This window comes from Stegastes partitus, unplaced genomic scaffold (assembly GCF_000690725.1).
Source record: "Stegastes partitus isolate 25-593 unplaced genomic scaffold, Stegastes_partitus-1.0.2 Scaffold2593, whole genome shotgun sequence".
Taxonomy (NCBI): domain Eukaryota; kingdom Metazoa; phylum Chordata; class Actinopteri; family Pomacentridae; genus Stegastes; species Stegastes partitus.
The window spans coordinates 3,943-26,402 of record NW_007580324.1 but is presented as its reverse complement, the minus strand read 5'-3'; the positions used below and the strand labels follow the sequence as shown (position 1 = coordinate 26,402).

The 22,460-nt window shown below is 39.4% G+C and overlaps 3 protein-coding genes across 3 annotated transcripts in view; 2 read left to right on the top strand and 1 right to left on the bottom strand.

Annotated features, from left to right (window-relative positions):
- LOC103375438 (transmembrane and coiled-coil domain-containing protein 3-like) overlaps nt 1–1,174 on the top strand; it is a gene marked incomplete at its 5' end in the record, with an annotated part of 12,881 nt that extends 11,707 nt beyond the window's left edge. Inside the window, one exon of the mRNA XM_008305710.1 lies at nt 509–1,174. Within this exon, the coding sequence (XP_008303932.1) occupies nt 509–622 (114 nt within the window). The remainder of the gene's footprint in view (nt 1–508) is intronic.
- Nucleotides 1,175–7,304: 6,130 nt separating this feature from the next.
- Nucleotides 7,305–11,506, bottom strand: LOC103375437 (ATPase H+/K+ transporting subunit beta). The gene is made up of 7 exons (XM_008305709.1): nt 11,395–11,506; nt 9,818–9,946; nt 9,620–9,733; nt 9,327–9,532; nt 9,162–9,224; nt 8,687–8,779; nt 7,305–7,463 (listed from the first exon to the last, which is right to left on the bottom strand). Exons 1-7 carry the CDS (start codon nt 11,504–11,506, stop codon nt 7,305–7,307), a joined length of 876 nt encoding a protein of 291 aa, XP_008303931.1.
- Nucleotides 11,507–13,447: 1,941 nt separating this feature from the next.
- LOC103375436 (rhodopsin kinase-like) lies at nt 13,448–21,789 on the top strand. The gene is made up of 7 exons (XM_008305708.1): nt 13,448–14,149; nt 15,444–15,571; nt 15,996–16,153; nt 18,079–18,162; nt 19,278–19,402; nt 19,870–20,071; nt 20,872–21,789. Exons 1-7 carry the CDS (start codon nt 13,448–13,450, stop codon nt 21,162–21,164), a joined length of 1,692 nt encoding a protein of 563 aa, XP_008303930.1. The 3' UTR covers nt 21,165–21,789.
- Nucleotides 21,790–22,460: the final 671 nt, after the last annotated feature.

Genomic DNA, 22,460 nt, shown 5'->3' with positions numbered 1-22,460 from the left:
AGTCAGCTGGGATAGACTCCAGCCCCCTCCTCCCGCGACCCAAGTGAGGCTTAAACAGTGTATAGATAATGGATGGATGGATGTTTTTCATTGGTGTGAGCAGCACAAATCTCTTTCCTATTGTAGAAGACATTAAACTCTCAGGGACAGATTGCTCAATACATGGGCCAATTAACCCTCAGCTATCTGTATGGATGGATGATTTCACTCTTTAAACTCTTCTTCATTGTGGAATAAAGTCCACAGTTTAAAACCATACACACAATAGTTTGTTATGACAATATCATAAAAGATTAAATTAAATATTCTGACCCCTGCAAACACCACTCTGTCATAACGAACAGACAAAACATAGACAATATGAAAGATTTTGCTGTGAGTATTGATACAGTAACTGATATATTGTAGATATTTGTGATTGAACTCAACCAGTTGACTTAAAATAACAACAACTCATAACTAGATCTTCTTCTTCTTTTTTTTTATTTTTTTTTTTATGTCTGCTCAGGTGTACTTACTGGTCCTCAGTGTCACTACTCTCAGTCTGCTGCTGGCTCCACTGCTGTGGAGAGTCACCACACACAAATGGGTCCCTCGCACCGAACGCAAAACAGTCACATGACCTGACCAAATTGCAAACCTGAAGGTTTTCATGTAAGTTGTGCAGTCACCAATGGCATCACAAGAAGTCTTACCGCATTCCTGCTCGACCAGATGTCCTCCTTTTCTTCTTGATTTAAGACTCTGTTGCTGCTTTAGAGGAGATTTTGACATGAGATTCCTGATAAAGGCCTGCTTCAGACTCTCATAAAGGTCGTCCGCTGTGTGTTATCCATTACATTTTCCCATTACAGTTTCTCAATTTCAAGACAGGTCTTGAACTGTCTCTGCTTTCGTCCAGTGTTATATATTTACAAATGATAGATAGCTCATGCTGTATTTGATAGAACATACTTGAGTAGTTTTAGATCCTGTCTAGGGAATTCCAACCTTACTGAACCCTTTGACTTTTTGAAAAAAAATCTTGAAGGCTTGGCAGTATCTGCAACTTAATTGATAGGATGCTCAAAAGCTTTACAGTTTAGATTAGAAGCACAAAAGACTTGTGATCCTTCCAGTTTTGATGCCTTAATGCATCTTAAAAGTGTACAGAAATTAAAAGATATTTTTCCTCTTTCAAGTCACTTCAAGTGCAAATAATTTATATGTTGAAGTTGAACCTCATTTTTGCCTCCTCGAAGAAATGGACCAAATCTGACAGTTCAACTTAGATTGTATTGAAAAGATGGACAGAGCTTCTGTGACCTCATCTCTTGGTTTGTAGACTACTGTTTTAAAGCCTTGAGTTTGGTATTTGGCTGTCACTGTTATGGTTTTCTAAAACCAGACGTATCGAGTGACGGATGGCTTTGACTGTGGATAATGAGCATATCCTTTATCATCTATGTTATGCTAAATAGGACCATAATCTACAAAATTAACACAATGCTATACAATGTATTGACAGAGACTTGAAACTAATGACTGAGACCATAAACTCATTAGACAAATATCTACCGAGGTAATAAATCAAGTGAGAAGTTTTCTCATAGACTTCTACAAATCTGACTTCTTTTTGGAACCAGAGGAGTCACCCTGGGGCTGCAAGGTGGCGCAGTTGGTAGCACTGCTGCCTCGCAGCAAGAAGGTTGCCGGTTCGCGTCCCCACTGGGACTCTCTAAGTGTAGCCCTGCGATAGACTGGCGACCTGTCCAGGGTGTCCCCTGCCTTCACCCTAAGATGGCTGGGATAGGCTCATAGACTGTATAAAAGATGGACGTAGCTCCCGTGACGTCACCCATTGGTTTCTGCACTGAGAAAATGAAGCTAGGGTTTTGCTACTTCCTGGTTGACATCTTGGATTTTTGAAGCCAGTGACGCAAAAATCGTCAGAGGGAGGCAGAACCATAGGAGCAGCGATTGGTCAGAGGGATTGAGAGGCAGGCCCTCTCTGCCCAGCCACATTTACCGCCTTCTGCTCGCTTTGTCTGCATCGTCGCTGCCGACTGTCAATCAAGCCAGCCACGCCCCTTGCCCCGCAAAATTTTGACGATTTTTTAAAAATTCAGTATTGATTTATTTTCAGATTGGCCACCTGATCTCTGGATTTGACTATGAAAACTAATAAGAAATAAATCCTGAGCTGCAGGAATGCGGTACTTTGTGATCTGTGATCACTTCTTTTCCACTTCATGTCTATGGGAGCCAGGGCTTTTTGGAGCCAGCAACTAGCGGACGTAGTGATATTGCAGGTTTTTGACACTTCCAGGTTGGCTTCATTTTTTAGGGCCGGTTGCTACGTCCATCTTTTATGCAGTCTATGGATAGGCTCCAGCGCATCATCCATCTCTTACATACTATCTGTGTTTCAGCTACTCAATGCATAGTTTCCAATTCTTTTTTAAGTATTTTTTGTTTTTTGAAGAGGAAGCATCTGTGTTTAATTTAAAAACCACCTCTGTCTTTCAAATAATTTACGTTCCTGTTTATGACTTACCTTGTTCTGATATAGGCTATTATAGATGACAGATTCTGCTTCTGATTGAAGTGAAAACCTTCTATCTGCTGTATTTAACTTGTAGTTTATTCGGATCATTGTCCTACTGTGAATTTAGGTGTGATTGCACACTCTAGTGTTACTGGAAAACTACAGTAATTCTGCTTACAAACCTCTCTTTTCTGCACTAAAAAGCTAAGAATGTTGATCATGAAATACAATGTTAGGCAGCAGAAGTAGTTCAGATACTCATGAAAATGTATTCACTGATGCTACATTGAAAGAAAAACTCTGCACTAGTTACCACTGAATGTCGAAGGTATGTGCCTACTCAACATTCATCTGCACTAAAAGCAAGGCTTTGAAGAGTGCAGTGTCCCTGTAAGAGAGCACATCCCATGCTCTAAACATCCTTGACTTAAGATTCATAATGTGCAATGTAAATATGTGTAGCACAGCCACATTTTTCTGTATATTTTAACATTGTTTTCAATTATTTTCCTACAGTATGTTAACAGAGAGGCTATTTCAGTTTACATGTTTGTTGGTGGCCATGATTTATGCTCCAAAGTACAAAGACGAACTGTTTTCATCCAAGTGTTCATGTATTTTTACATTGTCAAATCAACTCATTTATTTATTAAAAATAAGATGGTAAAGAATTATTTACATGGTCGTCTGGTTTTGTAAGAAAGTACTTTCTGAGGGAACACATGAAAATTACAGTTGAAATCAGAAGTTTACATACACTATAAAAAAAAATACATGACCTTTGTTTTTCTCACTGACTGACGTTAAATCAGACTAGACTTTTCCTGTTTTAGGTCTTTTGGGTTGCCAAAATTATTTATATTTGCTAAATGCCAGAATAATGAGAGAGGGATTTTTTTATTACTTTCTTCAAAGTCAGAAGTTTACATACAATAGGATTACTATGCCTTTGGAAACTTTTGATAGGTTAATTGAGAACATTTAAGTTAATTGGAGGCACACCAAAGACCTTCATTTCTGGAGACATGTCCTGTGGTCTGATGAAACTAAAATTGAACTGTTTGGCCATAATGACCATTGTTATATTTGGAGGTAAATGGGGGAAGCTTGCAAGCCTGAGAACACCATCCCAACTGTGAAGTAGGGGCATGGTAGCGTCATGTTGTGGGGGTGTTTTGCTGCAGGAGGGACTAGTGTGCTTCACAAAATAGATGGCATCATGCTGAAAGAGCATCATGTGAAAATATCGAAGCAACATCTCAAGACATCAGTCAGGAAGTTAAAGCTTTGGTGCAAATGGGTCTTCCAAATGGACAATGGCCCGAGGAATACCGCCAAATTAGTTACAAAGTGACTTAAGAACAACAAAGTCGATTTTTTGGAGTGATCATCTCAAAGCCCTGATCTCAATCCTGTAGAAAATTTGTGGGCAGAGCTGAAAAGGCGTGTGGAGCAACAAACCTGACTCAGTTCCACCAGTTCTGTCAGGAGGAATGGGCCAGAATTCCAGTAAACTATTGTGAGAAGCTTGTGGAAAGATACCCAAAACATTTGACGGAAGTCATACAGTTTAAAGACAATGCTACCAGATACTAAGGAAATGTATGTAAACTTCTGACTCTGAAGAAAGTAATAAAAAGAATTCTCTAAAAAATTCTCTCATTTTTCTGGTGTTTAGCAAATATGCATAATTTTGGCAATCCTAACTGACCTAAAACAGAAAAAGTTTAGTCTGATTTAATGTCAGACAGTGAGAAAAAAAAGGTTATATCTTTTTATACAGTGTATGTAACCTTCTGGTTTTAACTGTAGTTGTCTGAAGATATTAAGTGATTTTAGTTGCATGATTGAGACTGTTAACAAAACACATCAGAGGAACATTTCTAAATCAGATATTTGATATTTTACGAGACGCGTGTCAATATGACTCCTCTAATCCAGGAATTCTTCAAAAATCATTTGGGTCTATGACCTTTCTAAATAAAGAAATCTTAATGTATGACTCCCTTGGATTTAGTGGAGAAAATAAAGCCAAAATTAAATTAAAGCTGCAAGTGGCATTGGATGGGTCCTCGCACCTCACACACAGTCACAGTTGTGCAGAATGCTGTTGTTGTTCTGTTTGTCCAGTAGATGGAGATCTGACTCCATTCAATCCTCAGTCCTCATTGTGTCTCCTTAGTAGTGCAGGAGCAAGCTGCAGCCAGAGCGGTTTGATGAAAAGTCACAATTTTTGTTATGAGTCATCATCAACATGTAAAAGCTCATGTCATCGCATTTGAGGTTAATATGGTCGACAGACTAATGATAGCACATGAAAGTGTAAAACATGTTCTTGCTTGTTGCCAGCAGGTGGCGCTGTGATTGTGATTGGATATTGGCATATGGGTTTCATCAGGGCAGGACTGTGATCAAGTATGTAAAGTTTGAGGCAGATAGGAGTATGTACAGGGTTTCAAAATGGCAGACTTCCTGTTGAGTTTACGGGATGGGTCCAAGAGGCTTTTTTGTGCGTCCTGATGTGTTACATATGCCTACCAAATTTTGTAAACATCGGTTAAAGGTCCTGCGGGGGCTAATAAATAAATTGCTGTAGGGGGCGCAATAGAGCCATTTTGGCACACAGGCACACATTGGCTGTCGTTGAACCAATAGTGACTCGTATGCCAATTTTGGTGAGTTCATGCGCATTCCAAAACTGTCAAAAAATCCTTTCCATGTCATAGCAACCATGCGTCACCATGGCAACACTCTTGCTTGAAAACGCAAAAGTTTCACACTGTAGCATTGTCAATGTGGGAAGACTTAGCTGACCAATTTTAGGAATGATATCACAAAGTTTGGAGCAATGGCACATGTAAGTGTAATGCCTCAAACAGCCTGTTACCAATAGGTGGCGCCCTTTGACCTTTGCAGATGATTTTGATAACATTTTATCTTCCATCATGAACTCACTCACAGAACATGTGGACACAAATGCTCGACTCAGAATAGGTTCGGGCAAAAAAGCAGGTTTAATGACAAGCAGGGTTCGGTACACAGGAGGTCAGTCTCTCAGGCAAAGATATCCGGAAATCAGCAGGCAAAGGCAAAATCCAAAAACAGAATCAGGGTCGTGATCAACAGGCAAAGGTATCCAAAATCGTCAGGCAAGAGGCAAGGTCAAAAAGCAGAAACAAGGTTGAGAATAAACAGGCTGTGACTTGACTATGAGTAACGCTGGTACGAGGACTGTGAAGTGCAACGAAGTGGCGACGAGACAGTGAGACACGCAGGGTAATATACACGAGGTAATGAGGGGAGATGGGAAAAGGGTGCGGGGAGTTAATCAGGGAACAGGTGTGACAAGACAGGTGCAGGAAGTAAAACTGGAACAGAAACAACCAGTGAAGTGATTTCAAAATAAAACAGGAAAGAGGAGACATAAAATGTGCAGACATGAACAGAAACTTGACAGACACGACAACCTTCAAGGTGTATTCTACATGCTACCCAAATTTCAGCGCTCTGTGACTTATCCCTTAGTAGGGGGTAGCTCAGGTTGGACAAACAAACAATCCAAAATGGCGGACTTCCTGTTGGGTTTAGGGTATGGCTGTGACTGACTTTTTTATTCGTCCTGACCTCCTCCATATACCTACCAAATTGTGTAGGTCTAGGTCAAATGTGCTTCCGATGGGACTCTGTTGAAATTTTCATGGTGGCGCTGTGGAGCCATTTTTCTACTGAGATGTGTCTTTCCCCCAATTCTAAAATTTTTAGCCGGGTCTGATGTGTGTGCCAAATTTTGTGAGTTTTCAAGTATGTTTAGTACCTGAAAAACGTGTTTCTTTGTGATGAAGAAATAATGACATAGCAGTGCTTGGACCCTAATAAACCCAACGGTTACAATAGGGTCCTTGCACTGTTGGTGCTTGGACCCTAATAAGTTTGTGTGTCAGACATTTCTCTCCTTATGTCTTATGTATTTATCTACAAATGCATCTGTCTTCCCTCTCTGTAACTTCTGCACTGAACCCAAAGAGAAACAGGTGAGTGGACATGAGTGAATTCTTGTGATAAAATATTTGTCACTGTATCATTCAGCGCAATAATGGTTTGCTTGGCTTTGAGGAAACCCTGTCTATTAACTGTAATGATCAGCTGTGGATGAGTCAGACCTACACGTGTCTGTGTGTAAGCATGCGAACACACCTGTACTGTGTAAGCTGATAACCCACAACCTCTGCAGTCAGCACATCTCTGACAAACCTCATGGCCATCATCATCCTATTAGCTGGAATAGGTAGTTGCCGCTTACAGACACTTTACAGACAATAGCCGCATAAATATGTACAAGTGCTCTGCTTTTGCTTTTTTTTCAGAAGTGGCAATACTGATTTTTTTTTCTTCTTTTGTTTGTCAGATACATTTATGACACCACACTGAAATTGAAATTAATTTTTATTCAGACACTTCATCATCCATTTTTCATGGGCACATTGGACACTGAAGAATATATTGTAGTGTTACAATTCATCGTTTTGCTCTTACATCCTATAGATTTACAGATTTCACTGTGTATTTAATGGTAAAATCTAAATATCAGATGAAAAGGAAGTTCATTAATCACTCTGCAAATCAGTTTGAATGAAAATACTCCACCGCACAGAGGTCTACAAGTGGGATTGAGTGGACTACGAGTGGTTTGAAGGTCATGAAATAATAATATAGTAATAATGATCTGCAGACAACTGATACTGGCAGGAGATTATCTGATTATCTTTGGTTCTGTTTCTCATTTCACTGCTTTGAGGTAGAAGAGGACTTTCCCTTCGTAGGGGTCATGGATGTTTTCGTAGCTGATCTTTTCAGAGACGACTCTGCACTGGATCTTGGCCTGCTTCTCTCCGACCAGGCTAAACCGAACGGCCACCAGCGGGTTCACATAAGTGGGCTGAAGGACACAGATAGAAAGGAGAATGCAGTATGTGTCTGGCTGATTTTCATTTCAATTATTCTCGGTCCCCATGAGAAACCTTCAAGGGATAGTTTTGGGAAATACATTAATCTAAATTCCTGCTAACAGTTTGCTGAAAACATCGATAAAACTAACATGTTTAGGTGGTTGATACGAAGTGTCAGCCAGCTGGCGGTTAGCCTAGCTTAGCATAAAGACTGAAAGCAGGGGGAAACAGCTAGCCTAGCTCTAACCAAAGGAAGCTTCTCTACAGTTAAGATGATTGACTTGTACAGAGCCTGAAGTGTAGCTGTGGTTTTATGAAAGCAGATGAATTTTGTTATCTTTGAAAAGAGCCATGCTAGCTGTTTCCTCTTTCTAAACTAACTAGCTGCACTTGGAAAATACATTCTGCATGTCCAGAAAAAAATACAAGAGTGACATCAATTTTCTTGTTTAACTGTCAACAAGAAAGCAAATAAGAATATTATCCCAAAATGTCTAAGTTTTCCTTCAATTTCAGAATGAGCTGATGTTAAAAATTGTATTGCTGATGTGACACGACCTTTTCAACTACTGCAAAAACAGCTGTTTGGTAAACTGGTATTGATTTTTTTAGGCAAATGCACACTGGGCTAGATTTACCGAAAAGAAAAAGAAAAAGTGCTGGATCCTAGTCAAGTTGCCTCTAATCTTGAACTTTTAACTGGGTCAGTCAAATGCAAATTTATTTAATGATATACGCCATGCAAGGCTTGTACCTAACTAAGAAAGTAGATTTCCATGTAGAGCCTTAAGATTAAAACAATATTTCACATAAAGTTGTGATAAATTAAGTTTTGTTTAACAAAATCACCAAGAAATAAATAGAAATTGCTACAAAATGAACTTCAGGCCTTTGAGGCAGTTGCCTACTTTGCCCATTTTGTAATCCAACCTTGTATGCACCGTATAATTTTTATTTTTTCCTGTATTTTTAAATTTTTTTGTCAAGACTGGTGGAGGGGCCGGCTTAAGGGCGTCATTATTTCTGTTCAAGATGTCCATTGAAGGCTTCTAATAAGTCCTTTTTTTTACCACAAACCAGGTGATACTAGTGTTGGACCAAATTTCTGCTTAGTCCAGTTAGTTACTCTGCCTGACTTTCATAAGCTATTACTTTAATGTCATAAACATTTTTTAATGTATTTTCAAATACAAACCAAGTCTTTCTTGTTTACCTGTGCCAGATTTCCGTAGTAAGGGAAGTAGGAAGGATCCATAGTTCCATTGTTGGGAAAATACTCGATTTTGTCCACGTTGTTCTGTCCACTCTGCAAACAAACAAAAACACAGAATTGCATCTAAAATCTAAAAAAGAGGCACCCAACTAATTTTACACTCAGTAATCTGGTTAGCCATCAGAAGTCCTACTTAGTCTGGAAAATCTGTTGTAAAATGTCTTTAAATTTATCACAAAGTGTTGTGGTTGATGAGTCTGAAGGATTTGTCAAATGAAAAGATTTCTGTATTATAGGAAATGTAGGATCAAATGTTTTTGGGGAACAGAAAGTCACCATATTTTGACTCCTGTAATATCAATCACTATTTTTTTTTTCTTATTTGTCTTTTGCAAGCCCCAAATTGCTGGACTAGCCCTGGAATAAAGATGTAAAACTTGAGATATTTTCCCTAATAATTGCAGTTGTTGCTTACCAGTACAGTGCAGTTGACATATGGGGGGGAGCTAGAGCTGTTCGTAGGCAAGAAGTTAATGATCTGCCAACAAAACACAACATTTGCTTTTTAGTCATGGTTATTTAATGCATTACATTTTTTTACATTTTGAAGTTTATTAAAAAAATAAAAATAAAAAAATACCCTGTTCATCTTAATAATGACACATGGCATGGTGCAGTTGTAACCAAAGGTTGGGTCCTCGAGTCCTGAGCAGGCTCCCAACATGCTTTGGGTGAACGGACAGACCCACTTGGTGTGCTTCGGGGCAGAGTAGGTGTTCTGGATGAAGTACTTCCCCTTGGTGCAGTTATGGGGGTTACACTGCAGCTGCATGGTGTCATTGTAGGCTGAGGGACACAGGCAAAGAGGTTGAGAGTAAACTGTGAGCGTCTTATACATGAAATAATTCTCCTTTAAATAACATAATTACTAACGCTCCAGGAACTCATGAAGGATGTTGGACATCCCCATCCAGCTGGCCTTGTCTGATGTGTTGTAGGAGATTTCAACGTCTTCCTCTCCGTACGTGTTTGGCCACACCATCACCCCTGAACGAGGAAAAAGAGAGCTATTTAAGAGGCACTGAGGTTTCCTTTCTTATTGTCTTTTTCATCTTTTTGTTCTTGTTTTACCCGGAGACGTTAGCCGGTCTTGATAGTCCGGAGCGTATGGACTCAAGGTGTACATGAGGACCCAGATGGCCAAAGAAAAGAGGCTCGTCATCACCACGTAGAAGGCCACATAATACAGACTGATGTACACTGTGGAGGAGGGAAGTGGATGTTTTTTATTGAGTAAAACATAACTTCATGCTTGAGGGCATGTTACATTTCTTATTTAAAGCCTCTTCTTGATTTTTATTGTGGGTATTTTCCCATCCAAGCATGAAAAAGAGGAAAAAGTAATGTATGTTTTAACAGTCTACAAGGCAGTTCTGCTTAATGTGAACACACAGGGGTCAAGGTGTCCTCTAGTGAAACGAGCTGAATTAAATCTGATTGTAAGATCAAACAGATAACAAAGTGTACCACAACAGCTGCCTTATCTCTCCGCACACATGCTGCAAACATACACCACCGTGATTTGAAAAGGGCAGAAAAAGTCATGACGTCGCTGAGCTCACGTGTGTCTTTTGACAAACTTGGCTGCATGTATGTGATGCAAAGTGTGTAGAGACCCCAACAACCTCTGCAACTCTGTTTCACGAATAAACTTTAATATTCTTCTTAGCTAAATGTCTATTTGTAGTGATTAGATGCAGCTAGGTACTGTAGTTATAGGTATAAGTTCCTTTCTAAGTTTATATTTTATGGACAAATTACACAAAGGTTTCATAAAACATACAAGCACCATTATACGTTGTACATATACTCCCAAAAAACATTTTTAATTCACTAATTTATTGCCTTGTGTTTTCTGTCTTTGTTTTATTACTTTGTTGCAAAAAGTGCAAAACTTTTTTTTCCCACCAAATCTTTGCAGTTCTTCCGTGTTTGATAATCATATTTTTATTTGACATGTATATGTGATATTTTACATTTAAATATCAATTTGGTGTCAAAAACCTGGATATTAACAAACAAAAGGACCTAAAGGAATCTCTAATGGTATTTTCTTGCGTGGAATCTCATCTGGCAGGCCAAGTTTCACTCCAACCAGCTGAAGAGTTTAAAATGTTATGTTGTAGAATAGATTTTTGCCTCTTTAACATTCACTGACCCCTGTGGAAACTTTGCAGGTGTATTTTCAATAGCAGCAGGCCATTCTGAATCAAATTATACATCATTTGAAAAGCAGCTATTTGAGATTTAAATTTGATAAAGGTCAATTAAAGGTCAATATCGGTTTGGACAAACAAATTTTACATTTTGAAGGAATTTACAAGTTTCATCAAGTTTGTAAGATTAGATTTTGTTGATATTATGTGATATAATGATTCAATTTGAATGTGTTTCTTGTGTCTCTAGGCAAAAAAAAAATCTTGTGAAATCATCAGAGTTGTTGCTGGTGGGATAGAATTGGTCAGCAGCAATATAAATTGATGTAATAGAGACAAAAAACAAAGTTTGCAACAACAAATGTGCAGTGCAAGACTCTTCCTCACAAGATCCTTTAGCAAAACTGAAAGAATAATGCATTCCAACATCAATGCTACAAACATCCTCATGTTGCACAAAAGAACTTAAACAAGTTGTATATTCATTCCTACCCCATTTTTCTGGTGTTCTCCCCATTAAAGTTCCATTCTCTGAGTTCCAGACAAAATGTCCAAAGTCCTCACATCGCTGCCCGCAAGTCCTCTTCTCCTTCAGTGCGGCCATGATGAAGTTCCAACACTCTCTTACCTTCACTCAACTCTACCTTTACCTTCCTTTCCTCAGTGAAAACACAGTCTTATGTGTTTCTTCTCTCTCCGGTCCCTCCCCAAAAATTTTGAGGCCTTTATGCTAATTTCTTCTGCCCAAACTCATTCTCTTCTACACTTAAAGCCAAACCTCACTCCTACATGCCCCTCCACAGTGTGATCTTTGTGTTATCTGTCATTCAGTATTTATTGGGCCGGGATAAGGTGGGCAGAGAAGGAGGAAGTGGGCCAGCTTTGAAACAGGAAACAACCTGCTTCACTCCTTGGAGAAACCTCTGGCTCACCTTGAACACGTGGCAGGTTGGTTTCCAGCAACGTGGGTATGATTTTGTTGGGTTTAGGTGACTGGCACATAGTGAACATAAACAAGCCCTTCGTCTTTTTGAATTCCCCTTCGACTACTGAAGAATAGATACTTTCACACATTTTACGTCAATAGTAATGATTTAATTCATGACAGGTTCAAAAAGTTAGTCTTTAGTTGTTTTCTGCAACGGTCAACACATAAAATTTATTCATTTTACAGTGATTCAAATGAGAAGAGCAGCAAAACCACAGATTTTGTAAGCTGGAACCAGTTTATGGCTCATGGGATTGCAGTGCTTGCTCACTAACTGTTTCATCACTTCAAAAGTCATGATTCCTGAAGTATGAATTGTTTTGGGGTAAGTCAAACGACCATAAACTTAAATTAAATTGCTCATTAATTTTAAGAACGCTGACTCATTAGTTGGCTTTCTGAAGCAATGGATAGAGGGAGAAGTAAAAGTAAGTCAAGTAAGCAAAGACAAATAGATGAAAATGGGGTAAACACAAAAGGTCAAAGAATGAAAATGGGTCTGCTGCTGCACATTTAAATCAGTAGATCAGTTTGTCTTGGTAACTGTAAACTGAAAAAATGACTTAATGTTGGAAATTGACTTTGTGAATTTTAGTGAGGCAAACCTAAGGGTGCCTGTCATTACAGGAAGGCACTAGGGTGGCTGTGGCTCAGGTGGTAGAGCAGGTTGTCCTCCAATTGCAAGGTTGGCAGGTCAATCCCTGGCCTCTCCACAGTCAAAGTGTCCTTGGGCCAGACACTAAACCTGAAGTTGATCCCAAAGGCAGGCTTGTATTGCTTGTATTTTTGGGGATTTGAGTAAATAAAAGAAAACATGCATTAATTGGATTTTTTGTACTTTGTACTAAATTATCAGAGGTTAATCAATAAAGAATTCTTGTATTTAAAGCTGTTAGACTGTCTAGACACCTCTGTTGTCAGAATCATTGCAGCTTTGCAATGTTTTTTTCTTGTTAAAGAGGAATAAGGTTTTAAACTAGCAAAATTAGACCAACAAAGTTTGACACTAGCACTCTGCAGAAAAAACACTCTATTGTGTCTTTCCCTCTTTCAGCTTCACAGCATTCCTGTCACTACCAGCCCACTACATTCATGCCATATCTTTCCCTCCTCTCCCTCGTGCCACTCTTTCATTTTCTGCCTCTCCTGTCCATCATGTTCCCTGAATCTCTGTTCCCTCCTCGTCTGCTACAATGTCCATATGAGTTAGCTCGGGATAAAGTATTACAGAGGTACAGAGTGGATAAATCCCTTTGCAGTAAGGTGATGAGTCAGGTAGATCTGCATGTGTGTCTCCATGTGTGCGAGAGGAGGGGAAGGTTTAGCGAACCACATGTACGACACACTCTGCCTCTGAATCACTGCAGGGAGAGGAAATCCACATCACACCTCTGGAAATTGCTTGTGTGTCCCCTGCTTCTTTGACACTTTCTTCGTTGTCTACTCGTCCCAGCTCTCACCTCCACCTCTGCCTCCCTTTAACACCTTTTCTCAGTAGCTTTTGCTGTATCTCACACATTTCTCCTTCCCTCCTCCTCTCGTCTCCACTGTGTCACCATGGATATTGGTGGCCTGACAACAGTGGTGGCCAACTCTGCTTACATCTCAGCCCGTGGGAGCGTCGATGGCACTGCCAACCCGGCATCTAACCGAGACAAGAAGTACCACGCTCGCTTGAAGCTGCCTCACATCACAGTGTGTGAGGGTCTGAGAGAGACTTTAGACCTGGGCTTCCAGACAGTATGTGTGGAGCAGCCCATCGGAAAACGTCTTTTCCAGGAGTTCCTGGACTCCAACAATGAGTACAAAGGCCCCTGCCGCCTGTGGAAGGATATTGACGAATACAACAATGCAGAGGATGAAGATAGAGTCAAGAAAGCGAGCAAGATCTTGTCCCGTTACATGGAGCCTGGTGCCAAGTATTACTGCCCCTTTCTGCCAGAAAATGGCATCACCAATGTCAAAGAGAAACACCATGAAGCCGGGGACGATCTTTTCAGTGAGACCATGGACAGCGTGATGGACTTTCTCAAGGAAGTGCCCTACACTTTCTTCCTGGAGAGTATGTATCTGAAGAGGTTCCTGCAGTGGAAGTGGCTGGAGATGCAACCTATGGGAGAGGACTGGTTCTTGGATTTTCGTGTTTTAGGCAAAGGGGGTTTTGGGGAAGTGTCTGCCTGTCAGACAAAGGCCACGGGGAAACTGTACGCCTGCAAAAAGCTCAACAAGAAAAGGCTGAAGAAGAGAAAAGGCAACGAGGTAAGGGGATTGACAATGAGGAACAATATAGGCAGCTGCAACACAAGACTATGGATATAATTGCACCTAATTTAGGGACACTACACAACACAGGTCTTGCAGTAGTTGGGTTCTAGTTTTGTGAATCTTTTATTTGCAGTGTCTTTGTTGTCCAGCTGTCTAACAACAGACTAGATGGACGTTAGGCACATTTGGCTTACATGATTAATCCCCTCAGCATTAGTACATTTTGATCCCCTTATGAAGTGACAATCCTGCCATGTTTATAAATCTTGATGCACAGAGCCAGACAACATTGCCTTGCAACTCAATGACTTTAATGAGAAGTTAATTAACCTCTTAAAACCTGGTGTCCACATGTGTGGCCATCACATTTTGGTTTCTTTTACCACAGTAGTTAATTCTGCTTAACTGGGGCCTTATGGTCACATGTGTGGGCACTTACACTACCATCTATGATGATACTTAGTTTTTATACTTGTCAGGTTCCAATAAGCCCAAATAGCAAAGAGAAATAAAAAATGCATATTAAATAAGAGCTCGAGTCTCAAGAAGTTAAGAAATGTAGCTGCATTGTAGTTTAGCTGAACTACTTAGGACTTGTCTGAAGTCTATTTTGATCAGGGCAGCTTAGATGAAGCACAACCAGAGAAATACATTGCGCACTCACAACATATCATTCACACGAGTGATGTTAGCTGAAGGCAGAAAGCAGCTTTGTGAAGAAGTTCAGATGGACAGATGGTAATGTAGTAATGTTTATGATTCATTGCCAGCAACTCTAATTGCAGATTATCATTTTACTATATGGGAAAAATATGTTCTGGCTTGTCTGCATTTCTTTAAACCAGTCACAATTGCAATAGGTGTCGCTACGCCCAGGTTGTAGCAATGGTGCCCCTGTAAAATAGCAACAAGGAAAACTTGTTTTGGTGGAACATTTGCAGGTAAGGAAGCAAGCACTGTCATTAAAATGATTAATTCACCAAGTGAACAAAGCAGGCCTACTTTACTGCACAATCTAAATCTTTTTCAGCCTCTAGGTTGCTGATTGGTGGGGGTTGTTGTTGTTGTTGTTTCCATACCGAATAGAATTTAACGTGCAGATAGAGGAAGGGAAGAAGAAAGCCTCATGAAATACACCACAGAGTTGGCAAACTTACAGTATGCTTGAAGTCTACATTTAGTGAGTCAGACTAAGTACAGATGAATGATGCACAATGATACAATAGTAACCTAGAGTCATGTAATCATACAGAATATACTCATATCTGCTGTCCTCTCCTGGCTGTAGGGGGCGATGGTGGAGAAAAGGATCCTGGCTCGAGTTCACAGCAGGTTCATTGTGTCTTTGGCTTACGCCTTCCAGTCGAAAACAGAGCTATGTCTGGTCATGACCATCATGAATGGAGGAGATCTAAGGTCAGTGTTCCTGCCAAGAATATCTTCCCATTTTGTCTTTTTGGTCCCATGTCCTTGCATCCAACACTATTTCCAACTCTGAGGAGTCTGCTATAATGTAGACACTTTTCAACCTAAATATTAACAATTAATATCCTAACATACAGATTATGCACTGAAATCTAACATGTATTTGACTAGAGTGTCATGTTATGTCACCTTTCCTTGGACCAAATGTTACTTTTTAGTGGATTGTTTTAAGTTAAATGTCATACATGAAGGTCCTGAGTGTCCACATAGCATTTATTTGTTGTATACCCCTAGAAATGTATTTATATGGGAGCACACACGGGGCGTCCCACAAGTGTGTTGCAGTAGATGTTCATTAAAGAAATGTATAAATGTTTCCTCACATGACCCTACATTGTCTCTCTCATGAAAACAGATATCACATCTATAATGTTGATGAGAACAACCCAGGCTTTGACGAGCCGCGGGCCTGTTACTACACTGCTCAGATCATCCAGGGTATGGAGCACCTCCACCAGAAAAGGATCATCTACAGAGACCTCAAACCAGAGAATGTGCTGCTGGATAATCAAGGTCAGACACATGTCCAAAAATAAAGATGTAGTCTTCAGTGTTTGGGCTTGAGGTGCAGCATGGAACATATTGTTTAGGACTTGTGTCCCTATTTAGAGATTATTTAAACATTAAAGAGATCATACTGGGTGGTCAGCATTGAATTATAAGAAGGGTGTCTGCAAGTTTAGGGTTGTTGCATTTAGGACTTGACATTTACAAAATGTAATACATGTATGTGAAGCATAATTTTATTACAAGCATTTTTTAAAAAACCCAACAGTGATTCAAAAAGCTTCAAACATGCAACATATTTGTGGACTGCTGGATTGCTAACATGGACTAATTTTGTTTTATGTTGACACAACAGAAAAGGTAAATCTTGTTTGTTGCACTGAAAGGCCACAAAAGATTTAGGAACCTGTCCGTCCCCCTCAGTATTTAAAACCCATGCAGTGGTTCCCCTCAGTAATCACATGAGAGAAGCAGAAGAATTTTATTTTGAAAAAGAACTATTATATTACTAATAGACAAAAGAGCTTGTCTGTTTTCTTCAACAATGATTTTTTTCTTTACTCTCAAAATATGAACTATGAGCTCATACAGCAACTGGCTCTATTTTGGAAAACAACTGGATCCATACATATTCCATTATTCTTTTAATTGCACCTGGTGCTTGAATTTAGTCTTTTTCTGTGTGTAAATAAAGATATTCCCAACATTAAATGATGCAGAAGATTCTGGAGATTTTCAAAAATTTGATTAGTGTATTAAGCAATAGTGTGCAACACTATTATAGTTATGCAAGTTACCGTTTTAATTTATTTATGTGATCACAATAAGTTTACTATAAAAATTCAATTTTATTTTTATTTTTTTTACAATTAAACAAACCCACAAAATAATGTCAGTAGGTAGTTTCCTCTAATACTATTAATACAGGTCCCAAGACATGGGATTTAGCCAACATTATGTAAACATTACATTTACAAAGATATTTGTCATCAACACACAAAATTAAGAATATTCGCATTTCATCCATGAACAAATGAAAGACGTTTTTAAAGGCAGTTGCCTGTTCTACATTGCCATCAAATGAACTTAAATTTAATTCCTGCACGTTTATTTAGCAAAAGAATTACACAACAGGCAGTAATGTCCAGGGTCCAGAGCAGCAGTCCAATCAGTGAGGGCCGGGGGCGGGACAGGGGCGGAGCAATTGGAACGATGGGCCAAGCAGGAAGTGCAGGCACCAATTAGGGGAAGGGGCTGACACATACCTGTTTGCAAATAGAAACAGGACAAATAACATAGAAAAAAGAACCTGAGACCAATGGTCCAAGTCTAAACTAAGGCCTTAATTAATTTGACATAGCCTGAATGACTGTAAAAGACCCTGTATTAGAAATTGTCTGTTTGGGAAATGTTATTATTTACTCTCTTGCTGGATAGTTAGCGAAGCCTTTTGTTATACATACAAACTGCCCATCTACTTGTCCCTGTCCAACGGTAACAAAACTTACCATCAATCATCTTAATGTCTCACTAATTAGCATGTTATATCCTGTTTGTGTAAAACACACACAAATTAAAGTATTAAAATGACATTTTGTGGTTTTACTCTGACTTCCAGGAAAAAGACTAGCTGTTTGCTAACACTGAGCTAACCACCTCCATACTTAAGTTTCGTATCAGAGTGGTGACAGTGAACAAAGCCTTTCCCAAAGTATCAAGCTGTCTCTAAATCACAGTCAAATTTCAACCCCGAGACACTTTTTGCACCTTTATAATGACGCTAGAGCAGCTCACCTTGACAGTAAACCACTCACACACACACTTCACACATACAGCACACACTGTTTTCTCACACAAGGACATCTTTGAGTCACCTCTGGTATCTGTGACGTGGACGGTTCTTGACGTTAACCGGCTGTTTGCTCTTTCAGGTAACGTCCGTATCTCTGACCTTGGCTTGGCTGTGGAGCTGGCTGACGATCAGTTCAAAATCAAGGGCTATGCAGGGACTCCAGGTACCGGCAAAATAATCAACAAATGATGTTTACCTGGTTACAGTTGATCTTCCAACAGAGTTGTAAGAACAACAGCTACAGAACCCACAGCTTTACTGTGTTTGTCTTTCTCACTCTGATTATTAGATGACATTTATCTGGTCACGTGTAATACCACATGCTGCAGTGTATATATATTGCATATACCTACACAGTAGGTGTTAACTAAATGACTGAAAATGGAGTTGTTCTGACTCTCTATAATATATTACAGTGAATGAACAAACTATGTAATGTATATAATGCATACTTATAAAAAAGATAAACACAGCATATATGCGTATTTTACCATATTTTGTTAAAAAAAAATCATGAAGAATTCACCCTTTGATTAGAAGGTTAAATGGACTGTAGTTATATAGCGTTTTTCTACCTTAGCGGCACTCAAAGCCCTCTACAATGTTTTCTCATTCACCCATTCACACACACATTCTTACACCAGTGGCGACAGAGCTGCCATGCAAGGTGATGCCCGCCATTGGGAGCAACTTCAGGTTCAGTGTCTTGCCCAAGGACACTTTGACTGTGGAGGGGCGGGGGATCGAACCGCCAACCTTAGGATCAGAGGACAATTGATCTACCCCCTGAGCCACAGCCGCCCAAGCTTCTCTCTAGTTTGATGTGCATTAAATAATCCAGTATTACATTCATTTTGGTTAAACTACGCAAAACAAGTTACTTCTGAGCAGTCCTTTTACATGCAGTGTTAGTAGTTCAAAGTACTTCACAAGTAAGGTAAGCCGGTTTTGTTTGTACAGCACTTTTGAACCCCTGACTATATAAATTGCAGTACAAAGAAAATGAAAACTGTTAGAAAATAGAACGATTGCAAAGGGTTTGGTAGATGATATAATAAAAAAAATCACAGCTTTTGCTTCAATAATACATTAGATAGTTGACGCAGTGTTGTGAAGTATAAGAAAGTTCACAATTCCCTCCTACATTGTACTATAAAGCAGAAATGCTCAAGTAAACTAGAACTGTAGGTGCAGTAGTACATTGTGAGCCATTCCTCTATTGATAGTGAAGAGAAAGTATAGTTTTAGTTCTATTTAGATCTTTTCTGTCACCTGCAGGCTTCATGGCTCCAGAGCTGCTGAAAGGAGAAGAGTATGACTACTCTGTGGATTATTTCACTCTGGGCGTCACTCTGTATGAGTTTCTGGCTGCCAAGGGGCCCTTCAGGACCCGAGGAGAGAAGGTGTGTGTGAAATTTGTCTCTCTTTTTCTGTTCTCAGCCCACATTTTGAACTGTCTTTAAATGTATTAGTGTCTTTAATGTCCCTTTACCTCTATTTATTCTATTTAAGTCCTGCCATGTTTAAATCTGTGTGACAATACAGATTTAACCAGCTCAGCCTCGCCAACTTGTGACCTGATGCTGCCGTGAAACCTGAAACCCTGATATCTGTGTTTCTACGCACAACAGTATAAATATTTGTTTTAAAAGAGATTTATGGTGGCATTGTAGAGCACAATTAGAAGACTGTACTTGAATTCCCCTTCACATCCTCTACATATGTAATAAAAAAGAGCTTTGCAGATAAATACTTGAGTTGGATATTCTCTTTAATATGTAAAATTCAGATACATTCAAGAAATAAAAGGACCAAAATGTGTTTGGACTGAAGCAGGTTTTGTTCATCCTACTGTTTTCTTCTGTTAAAGGTGGAGAACAAGGTGGTGAAGAAGCGGATCTTGAACGATCCAGTAATTTATCCAGAGAAATTTAGTGAGAACGCCCGGTCCATCTGCGAGGGTCTGTTGAGCAAAGAGATCGACAAGAGGCTCGGCTTCAAGGACGGCTCATGTGACGAGCTGAGGGCGCATTCTTTCTTCAGCGAGATCAACTGGAGGAAACTGAATGCAGGTCATTTTCGGGCATAAACCCACTAAGTTTCCCAGTAGTTCGCTGACATTGTTTTGTCTGTTTTAATTACTTTCTGCTCAGTTTGCACAAACTGCACAAACTCAGTTTGTTTTCAAAAGTGTTCCGGCATTTCGTCCTCACTATGTAAGGATTTTTAATTTTCCTACAGTACGCTGACATATGTAATCATTTGTATCAATGTATAGATGCTGGTATGTTTAGTTTGGTTTGGCTCTGAAAATATTTTCCTAATCAGCTTCTCTCTCTTTACAATGATTCTGCAGGAAGTTTGGCTTTTATTTTTGCTCTTTTAACTGGTTTGAGTTAGTGAGTTTCATTAGGTTAAATGAAGGTGAGGTCTTATGTTTTTGTGGACAATCAGGATTTGGTTTTACCGTTTAAAGTGCACTAACACCGTCATCATAAATAATGATTGGTCCATTTTACAGCATTTCTGTGTATATGCATTTATTAATAATATCAGATATATTATAGTTTTCATTGGATAACTGACCACACATCTTGTAGTTTGTTTCAGTGTGTAACACACTGCGATGAAGGTCCTTTGCTGAAGCCTGTTGGTTGAATGAAGAGACTGCAGCTATTTTTCACCTCACATTTGCTAGAGTTAAAAGCCATGAATGATAAGGAGCTTTAGGGGTATCCTGGTGGCTCAGGACCATCAAACTGCTGCTTTTGATCAATATGGTCTGTATGGTGATGACAAATTTTGTACAACATGAAAAAAGAAGAAAGAAAAAAAATTAAATATCCCACCCTCCCTTGTTGTGTCTCCTCAGGGATTCTTCCTCCCCCTTTTGTGCCAGACTCCAAGACAGTGTATGCCAAAGACATCGATGACGTCGGGGCCTTCTCCACAGTAAAAGGCGTGCAGCTGGAAGACAAGGACATGGACTTTTTTGAAGAGTTTGCTTCAGGAAACATCTCTATCCCGTGGCAGGAGGAGATGATCGAGATGGGGATCTATGGAGAGCTCACAGTCTGGGGTCCGGGCGGCACTTTGCCCAACGACCTGCGACGTGAATCCATCCTGGAGCAGCCGCCCAAATCCTCCACCTGCACACTGTCATAAGAGGCCGCGATGACCGTGGCGTGACACTTCTGCTGCTAATGCATGATTTTTTTTTTACAAGAACTGTTATTTCTTGAGCACATTTTGTACAAGAGGTCAGCACCTCTAGTGGTGGATTGGAAAGGGAATGATTTTTTTTTTTTTTTCACCAGCAGTGCAACTCTAAAGAGATATTTACAGTATTTTCTGCACTTTTCGTCCAGTTGTTTTGCTGCAATGCTAGCCAGAGCTTCACAGCTCAGGTATTTAATTTTTCACATCTGACAAATGCTTTTAAAGCATGTGTTATACTTACACTGTTTAATTTAGTGTACACTTTTGTCTGTGTAAAAGAACTGCACAAAAAAATAGAATTTATATTTCCTACCAACCAGGTTTCATTTGCCTGACATGTAAGTGCACAGCTGCTGTCTCTCTGCACCTCTAACATACACTTTAATAAACAAATGCTGGAAACAACACACGCACATATATGCACACGCGTATGAATATATGTGCTACGCGTGATTTTTTTCTGTTTTCACTTTTTAGCTTTGTTTTTTAAGTTTCCCAGCTTCAGATGTGTAAATAAGCCACTGCTGTACAGATGTTTATGAATTGAAATAAATATTTTATTCCAAGTTTATGTCAGTGGATTGCTTGTTTCATCCAACCTACACTTTAAAATCCAAATGAACTTCATACAATCAAATTAAAATTTTATTATAATCACATAAGACAAAAAACCCCAAAACATTCACAACAAAGAGGTTGAAACTGGGTGATGTTTTACGCTTTTTTCCTGAAGCATTATTTGTATTAATAACCAATCGTCCGCTCATTTATTGTTTGAAGATTCAGTCTACTTGCATACTGAAGAAATTGTATTTTTACTCACCAAAATTCCCAAAATATCTTAAATTCACACAATACAAGCCAACCTTTATAATGGTAAGGGTTCCATGTAGTCTTGAAAAAGACTGAAATATTTAGCAAATATAGGTGAGACTTCAGTAAATCGGTCTCTTTTTCTACATATTATGGAAATATACAACAGACAACTTAACTTCTTAAATGTCCCAGGTGCTTTCATTTGGCTAAAGAGATTGTAGGCTATAGGGCTTGTTAGCCAGTGGAGGGCGCTGCAATCACACATTCACCATCAACTCATGCAGCATCATGACCAGTCAGTGATCCAGCAGCCTCCACATTAAAATAAAACTCAACAAAAGCTCATCATACCCAATGTTTTATTGTATGTTGTGTAGAGTTTAATCACATTCTGTCAGATATTTCAACAGGAATCAGATACAAGTT